Source organism: Salmo salar, chromosome 06 (assembly GCF_965601325.2).
Source record: "Salmo salar chromosome 06, fSalSal1, whole genome shotgun sequence".
In the NCBI taxonomy this organism is placed as follows: Eukaryota; Metazoa; Chordata; class Actinopteri; order Salmoniformes; family Salmonidae; genus Salmo; species Salmo salar.
Window position 1 is genome coordinate 49,631,965 of NC_138296.1, and position 25,944 is coordinate 49,657,908.

At 43.6% G+C, this 25,944-nt stretch overlaps 1 protein-coding gene across 1 annotated transcript in view; it reads right to left on the bottom strand.

The window, feature by feature from the left end:
* Positions 1 to 225: 225 nt before the first annotated feature.
* Positions 226 to 25,944, bottom strand: part of LOC106607456 (corticotropin-releasing factor receptor 1) — a 175,046-nt gene continuing 149,327 nt past the window's right edge. The window contains exons 7-14 of the mRNA XM_014204418.3: positions 20,759 to 20,879; positions 14,874 to 15,027; positions 14,695 to 14,755; positions 12,754 to 12,826; positions 6,504 to 6,589; positions 4,174 to 4,312; positions 3,873 to 3,914; positions 226 to 2,079 (exon numbers count right to left, since the gene is read on the bottom strand). Coding sequence (XP_014059893.1) covers positions 1,939 to 2,079; positions 3,873 to 3,914; positions 4,174 to 4,312; positions 6,504 to 6,589; positions 12,754 to 12,826; positions 14,695 to 14,755; positions 14,874 to 15,027; positions 20,759 to 20,879 — 817 coding nt within the window. The 3' untranslated portion in view covers positions 226 to 1,938. The remainder of the gene's footprint in view (positions 2,080 to 3,872; positions 3,915 to 4,173; positions 4,313 to 6,503; positions 6,590 to 12,753; positions 12,827 to 14,694; positions 14,756 to 14,873; positions 15,028 to 20,758; positions 20,880 to 25,944) is intronic.

A 25,944-nucleotide genomic window follows, 5' to 3' on the forward strand; every position in this document is an offset into this window, starting at 1 on the left:
ACCTACATCCCGCGGCTATGCCGGGGGAACATTTTAAGTCAAATTATGTCCTTGCCTCTCATATAGATAGATAGATAGATAGATAGATAGATAGATAGATAGATAGATAGATAGATAGATAGATAGATAGATAGATAGATAGATAGATAGATAGATAGATAGATAGAGAGAGAGAGAGATCTCTCTCTATATATATATATATATATATATATATATATATGAGAGGCAAGGACATAATTTGATCGATCGATCTCACAACACCCAGTAACACTTTGGTCTTAATTGGTTTCATCCTGTTTTGTGTGTGGAAGCCAACTGGTTTTCTGAGATTGAAGCTTCAAGCTTTTTGGGAGGGCTCCCACAATATTTTTCAGAGAGAGAGATGTGAATCCTATTGCAATACATTTGAGACTGCTCCTGTCTAGACAATGTCTATCTGAATATGCATCACTCTATTCCCCTTTGTCAGAACAAACCACAAGAAGTCAGCATTCACTCAATCATCTTCCAGACCTTGTGTTCATCTTTTCCTAGTTACTTTGACTTATTAATGTGTAATTCAAAAATAAAGTTGTGCATGACAATATCTGATAAATGGTTTTATGTTCTGGAATGAGTTGGAATGAGGATCAGATTTTTATGGTCCTTCATAATGGGTGGCTCAAGATAAAAGGATTTGCAGAATTTCAGCAAAGTATTATCAGTACCCACTGGATTTGGTATAGATAAGTTACGCAAGTTGCAGAGATGAATCAACCAAAACATCCATGTTCCTCTCAGACCTTAACATAGCTAGCCCAATTTTTTAAATAATAATTGGCATTTCTCCCAATCTGGCTTTTAACAATGCTATGCTAAAGTGGATGTTGTCTTATTACGGTTCTGGTAATTTTGGAATTTGGAATAAATAAAAGTGCTTATTCAGTTGAAAATTAACACCTTTTACAACCTCACTCAACAGAAAATTATTTTGACAGCGCGTACCAAATTTCACAGTTCATTCACATTAGTAACAGTGTTGGATAATGTCACATCACTTTTTCCGCTTGCACAATGCCTTGGTTGTTGTTGATAATGGGAAAGGTATCCGTCTTCAATAGAGGTCACAGATTTCACATCGGAACATGGTCTCTATGAAGATAATAATCCATCAGAAAACCAGAAGGAAGGAAAGGGAAAATGTTTACTAGAGACAGTAGTCTGGACAGACCTGAAATGAATAGTCCATGGAGGTCATTCACTTTGCGATGCAGCGCCAGCAAGCATAGCCAACTCAAAGATCAACAATGTTTCCATAGAAAATAAAAACATGCACAGGAACAAGAATAAAATGGTTTTGTCTATGATCTTGAACAGGTCAGTCCAACAGGGATCATATATTTGACACTGATACAAGCACATGCCCCAGTACCATTTTCTTCCCACTCTCAAAGTATTTTTATGGACTCCAACTCCATCCATATGGACTCCAACTTCTGGATTTTGCAGAATAAAAACAGTAAGAGAACACTGAATTTACTGACGAACAGGTGAAAAACACTGATCTGACATCAAACGTCACCTCTCAACTGAATCTGCCAACGCCACAGGGATTGTTCCAATTCCCTGTGCTGCCTTTGGCAAAGAGTCAGCTCCTGACATGACTTTGTTTGGCCATTGTCAGCCTCTGTAGCTTTCAGAGAGAACGCACTGAGCGAACGTACCTCAATATATCAGCAGGCGAGAGACTACAGAGGTCACCATTCCCTGGGAGGGGGTCTGTGGGGTTTGTGTTTACAGACCAAGTGTACCCTGTGTGAACCATCACGGTAGCTGTTTCCCTCGGTTGGTTTGGAGAGAAGAGGGGAAAGAAGTGCTCTGTGGTGGACATGTTGGAGGGGTGGTTGGCGGTGAGAGATTAGACGGGGGCTTTCAGCCAAAGCAGAGTTTTGTTGGTCCTCAAACAGCCGATGACTGCTTGATGCTGTGGAAGCTGACCCTCGTGGGCGACGTGGGTATGGACATGGCGCGCGCCACTCGAGCCCTGATTGAATGCTTGTCCTGCCAGCGGTGCCATCTCTTCCTAACCGCAGAACGCACCTGAGAGGATAGCATAGAGGGCAAGAGAGAGGAGAAAAAGAGAGAAAATAAAAATAGATTTTGGTTGGTCTGACGGTGTAATTGTTGACTAAAGTAACATTTCAGCGCAGAAACTACATAATCAGCAATGTCAGTTTGATTGAATACCACTTATAGTTAACTGGCAGGTTAAGTAAGTTTCCATTTAATTGTTTTCACCTAATTAAAATATTATCCCATTCATGCAATTTCCAAATTGTGGTAACCAAGGAGAAGAGGAGGACAGTGTTGGGACAATGCCATGGGGTTAAAAATAAGAGGGAGGTAGAAGCTTTTAAGGCACTGAACTTGTGCTACACCATAAAGACCAGCCTGTATTCTCTAATAACAAGTCAGTGACATGATGAGAACTACTTTCCTTATTTGCTTTTGGATCTTATTAACCTCATTAGAAGCCCAAACTTTGACTGGATGTAACAAAGAATAAGTGTACAGACCCCTTTCTCACTAATAATTTAGTTTACAAATGAGAAGCAGCACTATGTTCTTTGGCTCCCTGGTTTAAGTATGCTGAAAAGATCAATCTAAGTTCGGGTTGTTCCCCTTCTAAACTTATATTCATGACACTGTGTGATCCATAGAGCTTCTACATCTTGAATAACATTCTCTTTCTTCAGCAGGAAAGTGTTTATGTATTTGACAATTAACGCTCATAGGCATAATATTTGTATCCATGATTCTACTAAAACACAGGCATTACGTAAGACGCCTATCACATTCTCACAGGCTGGGAAGCTGTCCGCCTGTAGATGACAGTATATTTAATCCAAGCCAACGTGATTGTTTTTTCATCCGCTTCTAAAGAACTAGAATAACAAGCAGCTCTATCTTTTCACTTTGTCTTATCATGTGATACCCTGCAGGGTCCTTTGGAACACTTCACACAGTTGGCTATGGAATTGAAGGAAATATGTCACAGAGGATGAGGACTCTGTACAGTAGGGGTGTGAACACAGTAAAGACATTTGTTTATGTCTGCGAATAGAGCCTTGGGTGTTTATTAGGGAGTACAGAATAATAATAACTGGATATTAATGATTGTAGATAGAATAGCTGCCTTACAGTTTGAGTACAGTGTGGGAGTGCTGGAGTGATTTCATGGATAAATGGAAAAAGGAATCACTTTCCCGCTCTTTTCTCAGAGACTGGAAGCCTTTCACACAAAAGAGGCGGTAATCAGGTTTCCATCTAACCTTTTTATTTGAGTAAATAAATACGTATTTCCCTCATTAAAATGCAAATCAATTTATAACATTTTTGACATGCGTTTTTCTGGATTTTTGTTGTTGTTATTCTGTCTCTCACTGTTCAAATAAACCTACCATTAAAATTATAGACTGATAATTTCTTTGTCAGTGGGCAAACGTACAAAATCAGCAGGGGATCAAATACTTTTTTCCCTCACTGTATATACTGCTCTACCTTTGTTCAGGGCACCATGCAGCCTCTGAGATATGAGTTGGGCCAGGGTGAAGCTCATTGTGATCCTATTGATGCTGATGTCCAGTGGAGGCAATCTGTATGTCCAAGGTAAGCCTGCTGCTTGGCTTGCATTTTAGATGACACAATACATTTTTAGGGCATTTATAGCTCTGCATGAAATGGTGCCAAGTGGACATGTTTCCAATAGTCCTGGGAGGAAAGAAAGGAGGGATGGAGGTAGGGATAAGGGGAGGAAGGGATTGGAAAGAAAAAAGCATTACGGGTACAGTGTGAGCGCTGGGGGATCATGGGACAAAAAATAATCTGCTTACCTCGCTGTTCAGGAAGCAGTAAAACACTGACACGAAAAAGCCCTGGAGGACAGAGACCGAGGGAAAGATGGCGAGAGGGGGGAAGACAGAGATAAAGAGATGGTGAGGGGGAGGAGAGAGAGAGTGTTGAACATTGAAGTTAAGATGAGCAGCACTACATTGTACTGTAGCCTACATATATTTTTTTTACACCTTCACACACATTTTCTTTTTATATCGTTATACGCTTCAGATGTTCAATGTTAACAGCATAAAACAAGTTCCCAAACCCTTTAACACTTTTCGTTGGGCCTGGGCATACCTGAAAAGACTCCAGAATGGAGTTGAAGTAGATGAAGACTATTTGGGCGACCTCATCCTCCCCTCCTGGGTTGACAAAAAATAGCATGTAGGTGATGCCCAGGAGAGGCAACAGCACCAGAGTGGCCTTCACCGCTTTCCTGATGGACACACAGTAACACAAGAGTCATATTATTAAATAAAGACTTGGCCGCCAACTAGAGCGTAAATAAGACACAGAGTCGTACTAGCAACACAAATAGATGGCTAAAATAGACCTGCCAGACAACTAGTGAGTCAATACTGATTTGCTAATGGCAGCCAAGTTTTTTTTCTCCTGTTCTGTGATTTTATGGTTCATGAGAGCACTCACAATACTGGCGTGTGTAGTTTGGATTTATGGTGTCAACATACCTAGGGTAGTGATAATGTTTGTCAAGTTCCTTCAATACTTTGATTCCACACTGGGTGTGGGATTACATATTCAAACCATGGCAGCAGTTTCCAGTTCACATGCATATTGCAATACCTCATAGTCCGCTATAACAGGCAGATGATTAACTCCCAATTTAATTGATTTGTTAACATATTTATGTTCTTAAACTTGCTATGATGAGACATAGATGTGCTGTGTGTTTGTTTTGTGCTTTTGTGTGTGTGTGTATGCCATGTGTATGCCGTGTGAATGCCTGTGTGCGTGTGTGTCATCCTCTGCCGCCCCACGACACTCTCGCACCTGTGAAAGAGTGTGTGGCAGCTGTGCCCATCACCTGCATGCAGAGAGACCCCGATGTCAGCTGCAGAAAATGTTACCCAGCGCTGTCAGAGCTAGCATGTCGCCGTATTGCCATCTCATCTATACTGACGCATGGCCTAAAGTAATGTGACACTGACAAATTCTTTCAATTCATCCAACTCCCAGTTGAATAACAGTGGAAGTGCATTGCTGTGGTGCATACCAGCTATACGGCACACCTAGGGGTTAATGTATGAGGACAAGGTTATGTTCTAGGTCATACTGGCTTCTCATCCATCGGCATATTATTAATCACAAGTGAAGTGCTGACCAGCAGAGTTCAATAGAGGAGCACTAGCTGAGGCTCAATGGCACGAGAGACACAAAATGGCACCCTATTCCCTACATAGTGCACTACTTTTGACCATGGCCGGCCCTGGTTAAAAGTACTGCACTATATAGATAATAAGGCAGGCTGAAAGCTGGCTGAAGGGTAACGAACGTAGCCTTTAAAATCACATTAGTGAGAACAAATTGAATTTGCTCAATAAGAAGTGTGATTGACAAATGACTCCATAAAATTACAATAATGAGCGAGGATATTTGCTTGGCTATTTTCCAGTCAGATGACCCCATGCAGCATCTGTGACTGGTTTCATTATCCAAGGAGTCAGTCAAACTGTGATCTTACTGTACCAATAAAAAAGGTGTGAAAATTATTGCTTGTGAATAGTCAGCATGGTGTGTTGTGTTCGCCGGTTGTGGAAATCTAAGGAGCTGGTGTACAGTAGCTGTGAAGGGTATGATGGTTTCTGATGATGCAGCCACACACACACACGTGCTCGTGCACATGCACACACGCTCCCACTCCCACCCCACCTGCCTCAACACAACAATCAATTACTGCAACTCAACCAGACAGGTTGCTGCCCCAGCTGACCCTGGATATACTTCCCAATCCCTACTGCCTATAGAAAGTCTACACCCCCTTCAATTGTTTTCACATTTTATTGCTTTACAAAGTGGGATTGAAACCGATGTAATTGTATTTTTATCATTAATAAGAAAATTCGACATGTTTACAAGTTAATAAAAATGTAATAATTAAAATATAGTCATTGCATAAGTATTCACCCCCTTTGTTTAGGCAAGCCTAAATAAGTTCAGAAGTAAAATTTGGCTTAACAAATAATATAATAAGTTATATGGACTAATAGGGATTGACATTTTTTTATGACTACCCCTTCCTCTGTCCCCCATACATACAGCATCTGTAATGTCTCTCAGTCAAGTATTACATTTCAAGCACATATTCAACTACAAAGACCGGGGAGCTTTTCAAAAGCCTCATAAAGAAGGGCAGATGGTAGATGGGTAACACTAACAAATCAGACATTGAATATATCTTTAAGCATGGTCAGGTTAATAACTATGCTGTGGATGATGTATTAAACTTCCCAGTCCTGTAGATAGTCTAGATAGTTGACAAAAAAATAACAATGAAATACATGTTAATCCCACTTTGTAACACAATAAAATGTGAAGCACTACCTATGGGGTAAAAGTTCAAAAGTAATGCACTGTAAAGGGAATTTGGGGCCCTGGTCCTGGCTCACCTGTACTGTATTGTCTCTGAGGTGGTGGAGGCTCTCAGCTTGGTCATGAGGATTCTCACAATGTTGAAGAGGAATATAAAGTTGATCTGAAAACAGAGAGAAAATAAGAATTTAGAACTGGTCAGAATTTAAATTGGTCAGTTATGAGAGAGAAACACTTAATAAAACAATATTTGTCTGTGCTGGAAATAACTGTATTGGGCTTTAAGTGATGCTAGGAGACCGGTGCCAAATAAAGTCTATAAAAAAACTTTTTTGCAATCTCTGCATTTTTACTGAGTGGTATAGATTATAAATCTGTTAAATCTGCATGGGAAAGACAAACACTTGGGAAAAGCTGTCATCAAGGCAAAGGGTGGCTACTGTGAAGAATCTCAAATCTCAAATACATTTTATTTTGTTTAACACTTTTTTGGTTACTACATGATTCCGTATGTGTTAATTCATAGATTTGATGTCTTCACTCTTATTCTACAATGTAGAAAATAGTAAAAATAAAGAAAAACCCTGAAATGAGTAGGTGTGTCCAAACTTTTGACCGTGCTACTTTTATGTGCAATGAATGCTGCATCTCAAACAGAATTCTCCAACATAATTCTGAGCAAACTAATAAATATTAAATGAAAACCATCTGCCAAAACAACGAGTAAAGGTCTTAGGATGATTGACTGCGGTTTCAAGGGAACATCAATCAAATCAATTTTTTACATTAAAATATAGCCTGCTAGTTGTATGATATTTTAAATCGTGTTCCAACTCTGTGTGTCACGACTCCCGCCGAAGTCGACCCCTCTCCTGGTTCGGGCGGCGTTCGGCGGTCGACGTCACCGGCTTACTAGTTGCCACTGATCGATGTTTCACTGTTTGTTTGGTTTTGTCTTTATTGTGTACACCTGTTTTGATTTTCCCTAATTATGTTCATTATTTAAACCTCTGCATTTCCTGTTTGTCTTGTCGGTGATTGTCTGTCTGTTTTGTGTAGTTGGAGGTGTTTCTCCAAACTATGTATTTTGATGAGAAGATTGATGGATAATTTTAGTAAACACGTTTTGTTTACCTTTATCCCTGTGTCCTGCGCCTGACTCCTCCACTTCTCTAAGAAAACCATTACAGAATCACCGACCAGCAATGCAGTCAGCAGGAGCAGCCAGTTCTCCTAGTCATATAGAGGAGCGCGTTCAGCAGGAGGCGAATATGATCCAGGATCTTATGACTGCCATGGATTGCGTGCTGCTGACCATGGAGAGGAAAGGATGTCCCGTCGACCCAGCCACACCACCGCCCGGCACACCTCTGGATCCTATCCAACCGCCGTCTGGATCCGGTGGGATTCGGCTCTCGCTCCCGGGAGCGTATGACGGAGCAGCTGCCGGGTGTCAGGGGTTCCTACTCCAGCTGGAGCTCTACCTGGCGGCTGTCCAGCCGCCGCCCTCAGGACGCGAGAGAGTGAACGCCCTCATCTCCTGTTTGACTAGTAAAGCCCTAGAGTGGGCCAACGCCATCTGGGAGGTGGAAGACCCGACTCGGGATAACTACGAGGACTTCTCCCGCCGCTTTCGGGCAGTATTTGATCATCCACCAGAAGGAAAAGCGGCGGGAGAGCGCTTGTTCCATTTAAAGCAGGAGATGAGGAGCGCTCGGGAGTTTGCACTGGATTTTAGAACTCTGGCGGCTGGTGCAGGATGGAATGAGCGGGCCCTGATCGATCACTACAGGTGTGGTTTGCGAGAGGACGTTCGTAGGGAGCTAGCCTGCAGGGACACCACCCTCCACCTGGACCAGCTGGTGGACTTATCTATCCAGCTGGATAACCTGCTGGCCTCCCGCGGACGTCCGGATCGGGGTCCGTTGGTTCCATCCTCCAGTCCCTTAGACCCAACACCGATGGAGTTGGGCGGGGCTGGTACTAGGGAGACCGGAGGGGAAACCGTTCCATGCACCAGAGGTGACCGCAGAGGACACACTGTTGGTCGGTGCTGGGGAGGTTTTCCAGGTAGTCGAGGTGGTAGGCGGAACACTGATGGTTCATCTCAGGTGAGTAGGCACACGACTCACCCAGACCCCCCTGTTGCTCACATGTGGTTATCTATACGCTTTCCGGGGTTTTCCCCGCATTCCCAGCATAAGGCGCTAGTAGATTCAGGCGCAGCTGGGAACTTTATAGATCGGTCTTTGGCCAATAGATTAGGGATTCCTATTGTTCCCGTTGATGTTCCCTTCCCTATACATGCCCTAGATAGTCGTCCTTTGGGGTCTGGGCTGATTAGGGAGGTCACAGTTCCCATTGCTATGGTGATGCAGGAGAGTCATGAAGAGAGTATTAGTCTCTTTCTGATTGACGCTCCTGCGTTTCCCGTTGTGTTGGGGCTTCCCTGGTTGGCTTCTCATGATCCTATTATTTCGTGGCAACAGAGGGTTCTCAAGGGATGGTCCTGTCAGTGTTCAGGGAGGTGTTTAGGTGTTTCCTTAGGTGCCACTACGGTGGAAAGTCCAAACCAGGTTTCCACCATGCACATTCCTCCCGAATATGCCGATTTGGCAATCGCCTTCTGTAAGGTGACTCAATTACCACCCCATCGACCGGGGGATTGTGCGATAAATCTCCTGGAGGGTGCTGCACTTCCCAGGAGTCACGTGTATCCTCTGTCACAGGAGGAGACGGCGGCTATGGAAACATATGTCGCTGAATCTCTGGGACAGGGATACATTCGGCCCTCCATTTCACCTGTCTCCTCAAGCTTCTTTTTTGTGAAGAAGAAGGATGGAGGTTTACGCCCGTGCATTGACTATCGAGGTTTGAACCAGATTACTGTGAAATACAGTTACCCGCTACCTCTGATCGCCAGTATGACAGAGTCATTGCTCGGGGCGTGCTTCTTCACAAAATTGGACCTCAGGAGCGCGTACAACCTGGTGCGTATCAGGGGAGGGGATGAGTGGAAGACGGCATTTAGCACTACATCTGGGCACTATGAGTACCTCGTCATGCCGTATGGGTTAATGAATGCTCCATCCGTCTTCCAATCATTTGTGGATGAGATCTTCAGGGACCTGCACGGGCGGGGTGTAGTGGTGTATATAGATGATATTCTCATATACTCCACCACCCGCGCTGAGCATGTGTCCCTTGTGCGTACAGTGCTTGGTCAACTGTTGGAGCATGACCTTTACGTCAAGGCGGAGAAATGTCTGTTCTTTCAACAGTCCGTCTCCTTCCTTGGGTACCGTTTGTCCGCGTCAGGGGTGGAGATGGAGACTGACCGCATTTCAGCCGTGCGTAATTGGCCGACTCCAACCACGGTAAAGGAGGTGCAGCGGTTTTTAGGTTTGCCAACTACTACCGGAGGTTTATCCGGGGCTTTGGCCAGGTGGCGGCTCCCATTACCTCCTTACTGAAGGGAGGACAGGTGCGGTTGCGGTGGTCGGCTGAGGCGGACAGAGCTTTTGGTAACCTGAAGGTTCTGTTTACCACGGCTCCAGTGCTGGCGCATCCTGATCCCTCCTTAGCATTCATAGTTGAGGTGGATGCATCCGAGGCTGGAATAGGGGCTGTGCTATCTCAGCGCTCGGGTAACCCACCAAAACTCCGCCCCTGTGCTTTCTTTTCGAAGAAGCTCAGCCCGGCGGAGCGAAACTATGACGTGGGGGATAGGGAGTTGTTAGCTGTTGTCGGGGCTCTGAAAGCGTGGAGACATTGGCTTGAGGGGGCTAGACACCCTTTCCTCATTTGGACTGACCACCGAAATCTGGAGTATATTCGGGCAGCGAGGAGACTGAACCCTCGCCAGGCTAGGTGGGCTATGTTTTTCACACGCTTTGCTTTCACTCTTTCCTATAAACCAGGTTCCCAGAACGTGAAGGCAGACGCACTGTCCCGGTTGTATGATACAGAGGAGCGGTCCACAGAGCCCACTCCCATAATTCCAGCCTCATGCCTCGTGGCACCGGTGGTATGGGAGGTGGACGCGGACATCGAACGGGCGTCACGTGCAGAACCCACTCCCTCCCAGTGTCCCGTTGGGCGCGTGTACGTGCCGTTTGATGTTCGCGATCGTTTGATCTGTTGGGCCCACACATCACCCTCCTCTGGTCATCCTGGTATAGGTTGGACGGTGCGCTGCCTTACGGGGAAGTACTGGTGGCCCACGTTAGCTAAGGATGTGAGGGTTTATGTCTTCTCCTGTTCGGTATGCGCACAGTGCAAGGCACCTAGACATCTGCCCAGAGGGAAATTACAACCCCTTCCCGTTCCGCAACGACCGTGGTCACACCTATCGGTGGATTTCGTGACGGATCTTCCCCCGTCACGGGGTAACACCACGATCCTGGTCGTTGTGGATCGGTTTTATAAGTCCTGCCGTCTCCTTCCTTTGCCCGGTCTCCCTACGGCCCTACGGACTGTGGAGGCCCTATTCACCAATGTATTCCGGCACTACGGGGTGCCTGAAGATATAGTCTCTGATCGGGGTCCCCAATTTACGTCTAGAGTCTGGAGGGCGTTTATGGAACGCCTGGGGGTCTCGGTCAGTCTTACCTCAGGGTTCCACCCCGAGAGTAACGGGCAGGTGGAAAGAGTCAACCAAGAGGTGGGTAGGTTTCTGCGGTCCTATCGCCAGGACCGGCCGGGAGAGTGGGCATCATTTATCCCTTGGTCGGAGATGGCCCAAAATTCCCTACGCCACTCTTCCACTAACCTTACCCCTTTTCAGTGTGTGCTAGGGTATCAGCCGGTCCTGGCACCATGGCATCAGAGCCAGATCGAGGCTCCTGCGGTGGATGAATGGTTTCGGCACTCGGAGGAGACATGGAACGCTGCCCATGTACGTCTTCAACGAGCCATCAGGCGGCAAAAGGCGAGTGCCGACAGCCACCGCAGTGAGGCCCCGGTTTATGCACCGGGGGATTGGGTCTGGCTCTCGACCCGAAACCTGCCCCTTCACCTGCCCTGCCGGAAGCTGGGTCCGCGGTTTGTGGGGCCATTTAAAGTCCTGAGGAGATTGAACGAGGTTTGTTATAGGTTACAACTTCCCCCTGATTATCATATTAACCCCTCGTTCCATGTGTCTCTCCTCAGGCCGGTGGTGACTGGTCCGCTCCAGCAGTCGGAGGTACGGGAGGTTCCTCCGCCCCCTCTGGACATCGAGGGGGCCCCGGCATATACCGTACGAGTACCCCGTGGAGTGGGAGGGGTATGGCCCGGAGGAGCGAAGCTGGGTACGGGCAGAAGACATCCTGGATCCGTCGTTAATCCAGGATTTTCACCGCTTCCGTCCGGATCGCCCTGCTCCCCGTCCTCCGGGTCGTCCCCGAGGCCGGTGTCGGCGCGCTGCTGGAGCCGCGCGTCGGGGGGGGGGGGGGGGCAGCGTTCGGCGGTCGACGTCGCCGGCTTACTAGTTGCCACCGATCGACGTTTCACTGTTCGTTTGGTTTTGTCTTTATTGTGTACACCTGTTTTGATTTTCCCTAATTATGTTCATTATTTAAACCTCTGCATTTCCTGTTTGTCTTGTCGGTGATTGTCTGTCTGTTTTGTGTAGTTGGAGGTGTTTCTCCAAACTATGTCTTTTGATGAGAAGATTGATGGATAATTTTAGTAAACACGTTTTGTTTACCTTTATCCCTGTGTCCTGCGCCTGACTCCTCCACTTCTCTAAGAAAACCATTACTGTGTGAGTATCTGATGAGTTATGTAGGGAGAAGGCATGCGAAAATAGCTCACATATTTAAACTTGCTTAAGGGGATATGTGTTAAGATAGTTATGCTGAGCTAAAACAGTTACATTTTAGCATGCTGCAAATCATATACTACTCATATATATTCCTCATACATCATATTCATTCCAAATGACCCAGTCAGTTCTGCGTATGTGTAGCAGGTGTCACGTCGTTCAAATAGCTTCACATGATGGTATTACAGCATGTGCGTGAGTGTGTACGTTGGAAGGCTGCGGTATAAAGTTCACACACCATCGAATGTTAATGACCTTTCTACTGTTTGTTTTGAAGCAATTACTTGACCTCGAAACACAATTTCTGCTTGAGTGAACAGTAATGTTATTTTGGCAGTTTTCCTACCTGCACGGTGCTGTAAATACAAACACAGTTAGAGGGAAAGTGTAAAGGGGAAGAGCCTGGTCATGGATGTAGAAAAACCTAACAAGCTCAAAGCTAGAACACTATGTCTATGAATGTCTATACAAGGAGGAGAAATATGGAGAAATGTGAAAAGGAGTGTGTAACACTGTCTTACCAGCAACACCAGGATCATTGGGCCCTGGTAGATGTAATCTGTGTACACTCCTGCCTTCTTCCCAAACCAGCACCTGCAATTTAGAACACAGAGAGTTGAGCCAATCATACTGGCCGATGTCAGAAGGTCAACCAATCACATTTATTCAATGACAAAGCAGACTGCGGGACCTTTGCCAACAATTTTTTTATTGTTGACAAAAACGAGCATGGGCCACGGCCAACCATTATTAATTGATATCAGAGGTGAGTGAGAGGGCATAGCCTATCAAAGCCAGTACTGGCAGAGAACAAGAGAGGCCTTGGTAAAGTACAGCACTCCTTTCTAGCAACAGAAAACACATAAAACAAAGAATCTTGCTGTAAAAACAAAGGGAGGAAAAGTAGACTCTCCAAGGGGATGAGGTGCTCCAGATTCACTCATTCTACAGACTCAATTCAGTGGAGTGAATTATTAATTTGGTCGAGAGAGAGAGAGAGAGAGAGAGAGAGAGAGAGAGAGAGAGAGAGAGATGTGGCTGGATAGAAGTTTGTTTTCATCCCGCTGAGCATTATGAAAAAACAAGCTAACAGGTTTCGGAGAGTGGACAACCCTTGTGTAAGCGAGACACTCCGATGTGATCCTGTTGTAGCAATAATGAAATTCACCCCCGGACAGAACACTAGTCTGTCTCAGGGCCTTACCCATAGAAGCGGGAAGTAGGGTGGGGGTGCTGCGATTTCTTTCTTCGACGGGGGGGAGGGATACAGTCTTACCCACGCTGCAGACTGTTAGACTGGCTATATTGGTCCGCTAATACAAGACTATTAAAGGCCCAGTGCACTATTTTTCAAAATAAAAATCTTTTCCCTTTTTTTCAGATTTATCAGGGGGTGCTGCAGCACCACTACTTCCCACGGCTTTGGCCGCTAAATCTCCTTAATGCTGAGTTCAAAGCAGAGACGCATCAGGTCCCATCTTTAAAGTCTTTGGTATGATTCAGCTGATGATCAAACTCCCAACCTTGCAATCTAAGGGTGGACACTAACCACAAGGCCACTGAGTTATGATGAAGTGCCTTGCTATAAAAATAGCATTTAAATCCGAGTTACATCTTTGACAGCGGAGAGCTTTTGACTGCCCAGTGATAACTGATTGCAGGTACGTATCTTTTGAGCTCAACAAATGATTTATCTTATCTGATGTGTCACCATGTATCATCAATGGGATCTTCACACACCAATGCTCTAATGACAGTATTTCTCATCATAAAACACATCTATAGTACATTTCTAAGGCCTCATCAATGGATCATTACTACCCTAATGGTATATAACCGACACATTCATCTGTTATTTATTGGGCACACTAGGTCACTCTCAGATTAGTGTTCACATTGGTAATGGGTATGGATTCACATTGGTCAATGGATCCCATATTCTGTAGCAGGTTAGCGTTTTCCATCATGAATCTTGTTCTGGAGACAGCTCTGCAGAGTGGTCGCTAGCTGGCACAGCCACAAAGTCCCAAAATCGGATTTTAAACCTAACCCTATCCTTAATCCTAACCTTAACCACACTGCTAGCCCGAATGCCTAACCTTAAATTAAAACCAAAAAGGCAATTTTTGTTTTCATGAATTTTTACAATATAGACAATTTTGACTTTGCAGCTGGCCTATCTGAGGGGAAATCGCAATGTTCTGCCACCTAGACAAGACTCAATTATAGGTTATAGGTTCACCAAGACTACCTTAAAATGAGGATGAATCGATCGTTTAATGCAGAAAGTTAAGGAGATGATTGGGTGACATCCATCTCTCATCCACTACAATTATCACTCCGATGGGTCTGAGGGGAGCTAGACATGGACAAGATTGTTGCCTGATTCCAAAGACAAAATGGATTACACAGGGGCATAAATAGAGATAGAGAGAATGAGAAAGAATCAATTTTTTACTTACTTTTCGTTGTCGTAGTAAAGCTTGCCAATGGCCCATGCAATGATGATTGGAAGAGGGATACCTGTAAAACATCACACATGGTCTCTGTTACAGTTGACTTGCATTCTTTGTGATCAGTCAAATTAATAAATCAATGCACATCTGTCTTTCCTTTGATTCACTAAGTGTAGGCTACTCACACCACCCAATGCAGATGAACATCCACTTGCGTAGCTTGTCCGTGGAGTAAGTGAGCACGATGGCTGTATGCAGGTAGCAGCCCTCCCCAAACATCCAGAAGAAGTTTGTTACGTGGAAATAGTTATAGGCTGCCGTGACCAGCCGGCACCACAACTTTTATAGAGAGGAAGGAAAGAATAACAAAAAAGATTCAGGCTAGTAAAACTATAAAAGTGAGAGCAGTAAAGGCACCACTGGTTCCTCTCCTCACTCTTTAGGGGGTTATTGCCTATTGGAAAAATGATCTGGCCTGCGTCTGAAATGGTGCCCTGTAGGTCCTTGTCAAAAGTAGTGCACTATATAGGGAATAGGGTTCCATTCCGGATGCAGCCCTGGTTCTTTATGGACATGTGATGAGATCGAGTAGGAGTAAGGCAGGGCTGCATCTTAAGCTTATTGGGGAGAGCAGGGAGGAAAGTAACACAGGGCAGAGGTAGATTTGTGTGCATTGTTGTATATTGTTAGATATTACTGCACTGTCGGAGCAAGAAACAGAAGCATTTCGCTACACCCGCAATAACGTCTGCTAAATATGTGTATGTGACCAATTAAATTTGATTTGATTTAAGCTTGAATAGTCTTTGAAAATTGTGAAAAACATCTCCTACTACATTCCCATTAAAGTGAGATAAGAAAATGATGGTTAATAAAGCTATTATGTGACCCATTTTAGTCTGATCAATATCGTAAGGCAAAATATTGTGGTTGTGCAACATTGCGATGTTGACCCATGGTTCATTTTCATAAAATATGAACCTACAGCATTAATTATTCAAATTGACACAAACAACAAAGGATGTCTGATAATACATTTGTTGAAAGTAATGAGCATTACAAACCAAAAACATGGAGATAAGACAGATATTGCGCACTTTTCGTCAGCTGTTACTTCCTTCCCAATGTTGCGTTACTCCCACCGGCAGGTAGAAAAAAAGTAACGTTGTGGTATTTCTATTCTTGGTCTATTTAATTTCAACTAATTTACTACAGAAATTAAATTACAGTCGTTAACGGTAGAGGACCTGTATACGTTGTTTGTCATAAAATATGGTATCTCTAGCTCTATCAACCTCTGAAAAATGAAAAGTGTTAGTTTTGTCCCTGTTCTTCCCTATATATAGACGTCAATTCAACGTCTATATTTCACGTCGGTTCAATGTAATTTAATTTGAGATGACGTGGAAACAACATTTCAACCAGTGTGTCACGGTTCCTTATGGCAGGAGGAAAGGGCAGAGTCAAACGCAGGAGACGTAGTCCAGTAGTGTCGTAGAATGATATATTTATTGTACCGAAAAAAAAACTTGGCGTAACAAAAGGGCATAGGGTGCGCCCAGAGACCACACGGGAACACAGTAAACCCCGAGAAAACAAAAATACGCACGGGGCGCAGCCCGGCAAATGCAATATTCATCCAGCGAGAATCCGCTGGGGAAAAATGTGCAAAAGCACAGAACGTACACAGACCTGCCCGCTGACAAACAAACAATCCCGCACAAAGACGAACCCAAAGAAACAAACTAAATACCTCCCCACTAATGACAGACAAGAGACAGGTGTGGGCTAGAGCAGACAAAAACCAAAGAACACAGAAATATAGATCGGTGGCAGCTAGTAGACCGGCGACGACGACCGCCGAGCGCCGCCCGACCGAGGAGGGGCGCCATCCTCGGTGGATACTGTGACACAGTGTGTGCCCAGTGAGTAGTCTCTCTAAAAAACACTCAACCTGCGAGTGAAACTCCACCGTGCGATCCTTATTTAACATATGCAGCTTGTTTGAGCGTCTCTATCATGCTCTGAGCAGTTCCAATTTGGAACTGGTTCTTAGGCAGATGTTTGGCAAACAAAGGTCACTGCAGCAGTTTAAGAAACGCAGATTTGACCCCCTGCATTACTTGTTAAACTGCATCATAGCTCTCACTTCCCATGGCCTACGTCAGTCTGAGTCATCCTACACTGTAGGATCCTACACTATACCTCTCAACAAATCCAAAGTCAATGTAGATGTGCTATCTTAATTTGATCACTCTGTTGCGCAGCAGAAAATGCTAATTGTAGTGTAAAAAAAAAATGGTTCTAAAGTTAGCAATTTCCACTTTGACATGTAAAACTATTTGTCCTAAAGAAACATTTATCAACACCTACAAAAATGTTCATTAATTAAAATCCACATAATAATTCACATTCTCTGCTGCTGCAGGATTATTTTCATGCTGTGAGAAACTGGTCAATTTAAGATAGTACACATCTGTATGCCACTTTTAACACTTCAATCTCTATCTTCTTTGACAAACAATGAGACCAGATCATTGAGAGTCACTTGGGAGTTACTTTGGATTGAGAGAGTCAGAGAATGGCACATGGGGGAGTCTGGACTAGGTGTCTACAGCTGGGAGATGAGACAGGAGATCTGTCAGTCTTTAATCTCTCTCTGAAGACGGATGAGAGACAACTCATTGGGCGATGATATCAGTTCGGAAGGAGGGGGGAGATGCCCCCGTTTGGCGTCTGTTCAAAAGTAGCAAAGTCCATCTCTGAAGGCCTGTGATGAATGTGTTGTATAAGTGTTTAACTATAGTAGTTTCATGAAAATTCCCTAACAAATGTAAGACTAGAGGCTTAGACGAGAACTCCTCATTGTCATGCAGGGTCGCAATCAAAATAAGCGGTCACAGTGGGTCTTGGGTCACAATCAAAATAAGGAGTTTTTCCAAATCAGGTGTTACTTATTTACCTCCTTTTCACGACAATAAGAACAAATATTTTAATTTAGCATTTGTTCAGGTAGTTATTCATATGGTACCTAGTGAAAATAATATAGTAAGGAGTGTGAAAAATCTTGACTCGCATTTTATCTTGCCTCCCCACTTACTTCAAGGTCATACCAAAAGACTCCCTGACCCGGTACTACCCATCAAATCATCACACAGAAAATGGGACTCTACAGCCAGTAATCTCAGTGTATTTGGGATAAGATCCCAAGTTGCCCTTTCCAATTCCCTCCACTCTACCCCTTGTGTAGTCTAAAGGCATTTCAGGGCAGCTGTCAAATCAGGATTGCAGTTCATTACATTTTTAATTTTTAATTGAGAGACTCTCAGTGTGATCAGTGAAGTGGGGCCGTGGTTGAGTGTGATAGCGTTACCGTCCTATTTTTGCAGGGTGAACCCAGTGTACCAAGGACAAGAAAAAACACAAAAATTACAGCTTTCAAAAGTGAAAAACAACTCTCCTGAGGTTCGAGAGTTGCTTTTGACCTAGACAACTCCCCTTTTGAAAATAGGAAGAGAATCTTCTTTCAAGACCCACTGTGTCTGACAACAGCTGATAAACAGATGAGGGCATGCGCTGTACCAAAATGATTGAATGGCGGGAATCAACGCAATTGCACATTAGCTGACGTGTTCTCAGTAGGATAAGCCTAGTATGCTGATATTAGTTTTTTACTGCAACTGTACATTGTAAATGGTATGTAGTACGATTACTACACAGTATGCAGTTACAGTATTATTGCATGCAGAACTGCTTTAACTCAGTGACATTTGTGGGTTTTCAAGTATGAACTGCTCATTTAAAGTCCTGCCACATCTCAATTGGTATTAGGTCTGGACTTTGACTATAAGAGGCTAAGCCATTCCAAAACTTCCAATATGTTGCTTTTTAACCATTTTCATGACTTGATTGTGTGTTTTGGATCATTGTCTTGCTGCAGACATAATGGGACCCATCATGTCCAAAGATTTGCCAAAAAGCACCTGAAAGCACCTGAATGATCATCAAAAATGTTTTATGGACAGATTAGTCAAAGGTATTACTTTTTGGACGAGATGGGTCCCATTAGCCCTGGAAAAAACCAAACACTGCATTCCACAGTAAGAACCTTATACCAACGGTCAAGCATGGTGGTGGTAGTGTGATGGTTTGGGGATGTTTTTCTGCCTCCGGACCTGGATGACTTGCCTTAATAAAAGGAAGTATGAATTTTGCTCTGTATCAGAGAATTCTACAGGATAATGTCAGGCCATCCGCCTGTCAGCTGAAGCTGAAGTGCAGCTGGGTCATGCAGCAATACAATGATCCAAAACACATAATCAAGTCATGGAAATGGTTAAAAAGCAACAAATTGGAAGTTTTGGAATCATGAATTTCAGCGGCAGGGACTGGGAGACTAGTCAGGATCGAGGGAAAGATGTACAGATGTGCAAAGTACAGAGAGATCCTTGATGAAAACCTGCTCCAGAGTGCTCAGGACCTCAGGACAACGACCCTTATCACACAGCTAAAATAGCTGTGCAGCGATGCTCCCCATCCAACCTGACAAAGCTTGAGATTATCTGCAGAGAAGAATGGGAGAAACTCCCCAAATACAGGTGTGCCAAGCTTGTAGTGTCATACCCAAGAAGACTCGAGGCTGTAATCGCTGCCAAAGGTGCTTCAACATAGATCTGAGTAAAGGATCGGAATACTTATGTAGGTGTGATATTTCAGTTTTACATTTTTATACATTTGCAAAAATGTCTAAAAACTAGTTTTTGCATTGTCATTATGGGGTATTGGTGTAGATCGATGAGGGAAAAAATTATTTCATTAATTTTAGAATAAGCCTGTAACACAACAAAATGTGGAAAAAGTTTCTAACTTTTCATTCATTTCGTATTTTCCAAATGTTCTCGTCAATCAGTAAGTCATTGATCTTTAATTAACCCTACCCAAAACCTCCCTAAAGCAATCAATATATTATTTTATGATCTGACAACCGTTGACTTGTTCTGTTGCTTTTAACATATTACATATTAGCCCTGACTTATGTACTATGCTGTGTTCCTCTGCAGGTCACTTGCTCCACGACCTTGCGCAAATAATAAATTAAATGAGCCGTCAAGCCTCCGTCTTTCAACTGACAAGCAGAACTCAAGGCTAATAGCTGACGGCAGCCATCTTGTTTCTTCTCAGAATGGAAGAAGAATAGATGGAGGAGGAGGGCTGACTGACTGGGTCACTTTTTTTTTTTTTTTTTACCTTTTCCCCTTTTTCTCCCCAATATCATTATATCCAATTGGTAGTTACAGTCTTGTCCCATTGCTGCAACTCCAGTACGGACTTGCTAGAGCTCGATGGGACAAGGGACATCCCAGCAGGCCAAACCTTCCCCTAACCCGGACGACGGTGGGCCAATTGTGCGCTGCCTCATGGGTCTTCTAGTCGCGGCTGGAATCGAGGCGGGATCTGTAGTGACGCCTGTAGCACTGCAGTGCCTTAGACCGCTGCCCACTCAGGAGGCCCCTGGGTCGCTTTGAGCGCGCTCAGTTTGCACAAGCAATAACATCAAGAGGCAGGCGAGCTGAAGGGCAATTAACAGTGAACCAGGACAACATGATGGTACTCCAAAGTTAGTTTTGTGTGTGTGTGTGTGTGTTGTTTTGGTGTGGGGTGCATTTTCCTGGCATGGTTTAGGTCCTCTCATCCCCTTAGAGGGTAAGGTAAACACCAATAAATACACAGCCAGCCATTCTGTGTGATCACCTTCAACCTATGGTGAATCATTTCTATCCTGATGGGAGTGGCCTCTTCCAGGATGACAATGCCCCCATCCACAGAGCACAAGTGGTCACTGAATGGTTTGATGAGCACGAAAATGATGTTTACCATATGCCTTGGCCATCTGTCACCAGATTTGAACACTTGCCAAGGCACATTGAAGCTGTTTTAACGGCTTTTGATGGTGCTCTATTAAGACACTTTATGATGGTGTTTCCTTTATTTTGGCAGTTACCTGTATGTATATGTTTATTGCATATAAAGCGGCCTGAAATGGATGTACAGTTAACTTCCCTGTACTCACCACATTGCTCTCGTGCACCTTAGGGTTCATGGTGAGCTGTACGACGAACCAAGTGGCGTTCCTCAGGATGAAAGCTGTGATCAGGTTCCAGTGGATTATGTTCCTCAAGCAGCGGATACTCCTGGTGGAAGAGAGGAGAATAGAGGAAAGGGTAAGCACTGGTACCTATTAATTATACTGTACAGTGCAACATAGTATCATTGCTATGCATCACATTGTGAATCTTTTGCAAAAAGATATGTATCACGGTTCTTGACGCCTAAGTCAATACATTGCACTGTAATACTCCTGGTGGTGGAGGAGAGAACAGAGGACAGGTTAAGGGCTGGTGGTATGTAGTATAATTATTGCAGTGAGTGCAGTTTTTCCTTCTTCAGTGTAATTATGACCTTTGAACCTAGTGCAAAAATATTTTTTCTTACTACAACATTTTGAGGTGAGCACAACATTTCCTCACGCTATGCAGGATAATGTTGTTAATACATATGATGGAATGATGAATAATGGGACCATGATAAAAAGAGAGAAAGTTAAGAGAGATTGGGGAAGTTTGTGTGTGTGTTTTGCATAATTAGTACAGCATGTGAGTGTGTGTGTGTGTGTGTGTGTGTGTGTGTGTGTGTGTGTGTGTGTGTGTGTGTGTGTGTGTGTGTGTGTGTGTGTGTGTGTGTGTGTGGGACTATGGCCGTGTGTGTGTGCGTGTGTGTGCGTGGCTTCGTGTGTGTACCACAATTTACATATTCCCTACAGTAAGTCTAAAGAGCTAGACAAGACCCGCTCCCTCAAGCAGGTGGTGTATCACTTTCTCTGTTCTGTTCTAACCACTTCATCCCACCTCCAGTGACAAAGCAAACCACCTCACAATAATCTCCCTTTACCCTCTAATGGTAGAGTTGGGCAGGGTGATCAATCTTTTCCACAGGCCTTAGTATCACCAGCAGCCCAGCGGTTTCTTCAACCCACAGGAATGACTGATCGAATTGGACCAGCTAATGCATGGTTTATTAGATCAGTCAAGGTTGTAATTCACACAATTGGTGTACAAACTTGGAGGTAATAAGACACTAGGAAAGGAAAGCATCCAGGACCAGCAGGGCCCGGATTCACAAAACCTTCTTAAGAATACATTTCTTTGTAAGCGCCATTTTTTCCTTAAGCTTATACTTAAACTACGAAAGGTTGCTACTCCTCAGTAAAGTTATTTAAAATGTTCTTAAGCTTCTTCCCATGTTTCTTCCTATTAAAAAAGTTATGAAGAAATTAGATTCTTGAAAATAATGTTCTTGGATTTTGTCTTGGAAATGTATTTAATTCCAAGATAGCTAAACACTTGTCTTAAACCCACTGCAGTGAGAGAATAAGCCAACGAAAGCAGTTGAACATGTTTAAACTGCCTAGAGTCAATGTCAGCCCCCCGCGGAAATCTATTTTGCATAATAAAGAAATCCCCATAAAAATGTATCAGCTTAACTACAGATATCTGTGGAAGGTGACAGAGCTACTTATTTTTATTTAACTAGGCAAGTCAGTTAAGAACAAATTCTTATTTTCAATGATGGCCGAGGAACAGTGGGTTAACTGCCTTGTTCAGGGGCAGAACGACAGATTTTTACCTTGTCAGCTCGGGGATTCAATCTTGCAACCTTTCGGTTACTAGTGCAATGCTCTAACCACTAGGCTACCTGCCGTCCCAAACAGCTAGAGCAGTGTTTGTCAGACCATGAGACATCCCGAAAATTGGTCTTCTCACAAAATTGTCTGTAGCGTCCGAACGGTCTACAAACTATCACGAGCCCTCTATGGCAAGAGGATACTCTCACAAACACGATGATGTTCTCCATTTTGCTCTACGATCCCCGCAAGCGTCTTGGGACTCGTCTGAAGTCGGTACAACTGATCTGCCGACTTCTGTCTGTAGCGTCTGAACAGTTTGGGCTACACACTAATATCCTTCTGTGGAAAGGTGAGACCCTCAAAAACATGTACAGTGGGGGGAAAAATAATTTGATCCCCTGCTGATTTTGTACATTTGCCCACTTACAAAGAAATGATCAGTCTATAATTTTAATGGTACGTTTATTTGAACAGTGAGAGACAGAATAACAACAAAAAAATCCAGAAAAACGCATGTCAAAAATGTTATAAAATTATTTGCATTTTAACGAGGGAAATAAGTATTTGACCCCTCTGCAAAACATGACTTAGAACTTGGTGGCAAAACCCTTGTTGGCAATCACAGAGGTCAGACGTTTCTTGTAGTTGACCACCAGGGTTGCACACATCTCAGGAGGGATTTTGTCCCACTCCTCTTTGCAGATCTTCTCCAAGTCATTAAGGTTTCGAGGCTGACGTTTGGCAACTCGAACCTTCAGCTCCCTCCACAGATTTTCTATGGGATTAAGGTCTGGAGACTGGCTAGGCCACTCCAGGATCTTAATGTGCTTCTTCTTGAGCCACTCCTTTGTTGCCTTGGCCGTGTGTTTTGGGTCATTGTCATGCTGGAATACCCATATACGACCCATTTTCAATGCCCTGGCTGAGGGAAGGATGTTCTCACCCAAGATTTGACGGTACATGGCCCCGTCCATCGTCCCTTTAATGCGGTGAAGTTGTCCTGTCCCCTTAGCAGAAAAACACCCCCAAAGCATAATGTTTCCACCTCCATGTTTGACGGTGGAGATGGTGTTCTTGGGGTCATAGGCAACATTCCTTCTACTCCAAACACGGCGAGTTGAGTTGATGCCAAAGAGCTTTATTTTGGTGTCATCTGACCACAACACTTTCACCAGTTGTCCTCTGAATCATTCAGATGTTCATTGGCAAACTTCAGACGGGCATGTATATGTATTTTTGAGCAGGGGGACCTTGCGGGCGCTGCAGGATTTCAGTCCTTCACGGCGTAGTGTGTTACCAATTGTTTTCTTGGTGACTATGGTCCCAGCTGCCTTGAGATCATTGAAAAGATCCTCCCGTGTAGTTCTGGGCTGATTCCTCACCGTTCTCATGATCATTGCAACCCCACGAAGTGAGATCTTGCATGGAGCCCCAGGCCGAGGGATATTGACAGTTCTTTTGTGTTTCTTTCATTTGCGAATAATCGCACCAAATGTTGTCACGTTCTCACCAAGCTGCTTGGCGATGGTCTTGTAGCCCATTCCAGCCTTGTGTAGGTCTACAATCTTGTCCCTGACATCTTTGTAGAGCTCTTTGGTCTTGGCCATGGTGGAGAGTTTTGAATCTGATTGATTTATTTCTTTTTTACAGGTAACAAGCTGCAGTTAGGAGCACTCCCTTTAAGAGTGTGCTCCTAATCTCAGCTCGTTACCTGTATAAAAGACACCTGGGAGCCAGAAATCTTTCTGATTGAGAGGGGGTCAAATACGTCAAACATGGAGGTGGAAACATTATGCTTTGGGGGTGTTTTTCTGCTAAGGGGACAGGACAACTTCACCGCATCAAAAGGACGATGGATGGGGCCGTGTGCCGTCAAATCTTGGGTGAGAACCTCCTTCCCTCAGCCAGGGCATTGAAAATGGGTCATGGATGGGTATTCCAGCATGACAATGACCCAAAACACACGGCCAAGGCAACAAAGGAGTGGCTCAAGAAGAAGCACATTAAGGTCCTGGAGTGGCCTAGCTAGTCTCCAGACCTTAATCCCATAGAAAATCTGTGGAGGGAGCTGAAGGTTCGAGTTGCCAAACGTCAGCCTTGAAACCTTAATGACTTGGAGAAGATCTGCAAAGAGGAGTGGGACAAAATCCCTCCTGAGATGTGTGCAAACCTGGTGGCCAACAACAAGAAACGTCTGACCTCTGTGATTGCCAACAAGGGTTTTGCCCCCAAGTACTAAGTCATGTTTTGCAGAGGGGTCAAATACTTATTTCCCTCATTAAAATGCAAATCAATTTATAACATTTTTGACATGCGTTTTTTTCTGGATATCTTTGTTGTTATTCTGTCTCTCACTGTTCAAATAAACTTACCATTAAAATTATAGACTGATCATTTCTTTATCAGTGGCAAACGTACAAAATCAGCAGGGGATCAAATACTTTTTTCCCCCACTGTACATGTCAGTTGTTTTGATCTAGGACACCCACAACTTAAAAGTTGAAAAAATGAATGTAAGTAAAGTATATACAGTATGGAGACTGTCAAGTGCTAAAAATACGGGGTTAAATACATGTAAAAAATGTATATATACATTTTTTACATGTATTTAACCCCTTATTTTTAGCACTTAAGTCTCCATATTGTATATACTTTACTTACATTCATTTTTTTACATGTATTTAACCCCTTATTTTTAGCACTTAACAGTCTCCATACTGTATATACTTTATTTACATTAATTTTACTTACATCCAGTGTATTAACCCTTTATTTTTAGCACTTAACAGTCTCCATACTGTATATACTTTACTTACATTAATTTTTTCAACTTTTACATTCAGATGAGTATTGTGAGGCATGTGGGTGTCCTAGATCAAATGGTGTTTGATCTATATTTATATATATATATATTTATTTCTATAGGACAGACAATTCGGAACAAACCTTCTTGTGATTTTTGGGGGGGACTATCTGTTGTTCCATGTAGAGAATCTGTTATTCAGTGTGTTTGTATGGGCTAATAGCTAATAGCAAATTCAGATGGTTTGGGATGAGCAGGACCGCAGAGTGAAGGATAAGCAGCCAACAAGTGCTCAGCATATGTGGGAACTCCTTCAAGACTGTTGGAAAAGCATTACAGGTGAAGCTGGTTGAGAGAATGCCAAGCGTGTGCAAAGCTGTATTCAAGGCAAACGGTGGCTACTTTGAAGAATATAAAATATAAAATACATTTTGATTTGTTTAACACTTTTTTGCTTACTACATGATTCCATATATGCTATTTCATAGATTTGATGTATTCACTATTATTCTACAATGTAGCAAATAGTACAAATAATGAAAAACCCTTGAATGAGTAGGTGTGTCCAAACTTTTGACTGGTATTGACTGATCTTTCTGGGTAAGTCTATAAGAGCTTTGCACACCTGGATTGTACAATATTTGCCCATTATTCTTTTCAAAATTCTTCAAGCTCTTTCAAATTGGTCATTGATCATTGCCAGACAACCATTCTCAAGTAATGCCGTAGATTCTTCAAGCAGATTTAGGTCAAACCTGTAGCTTGACAA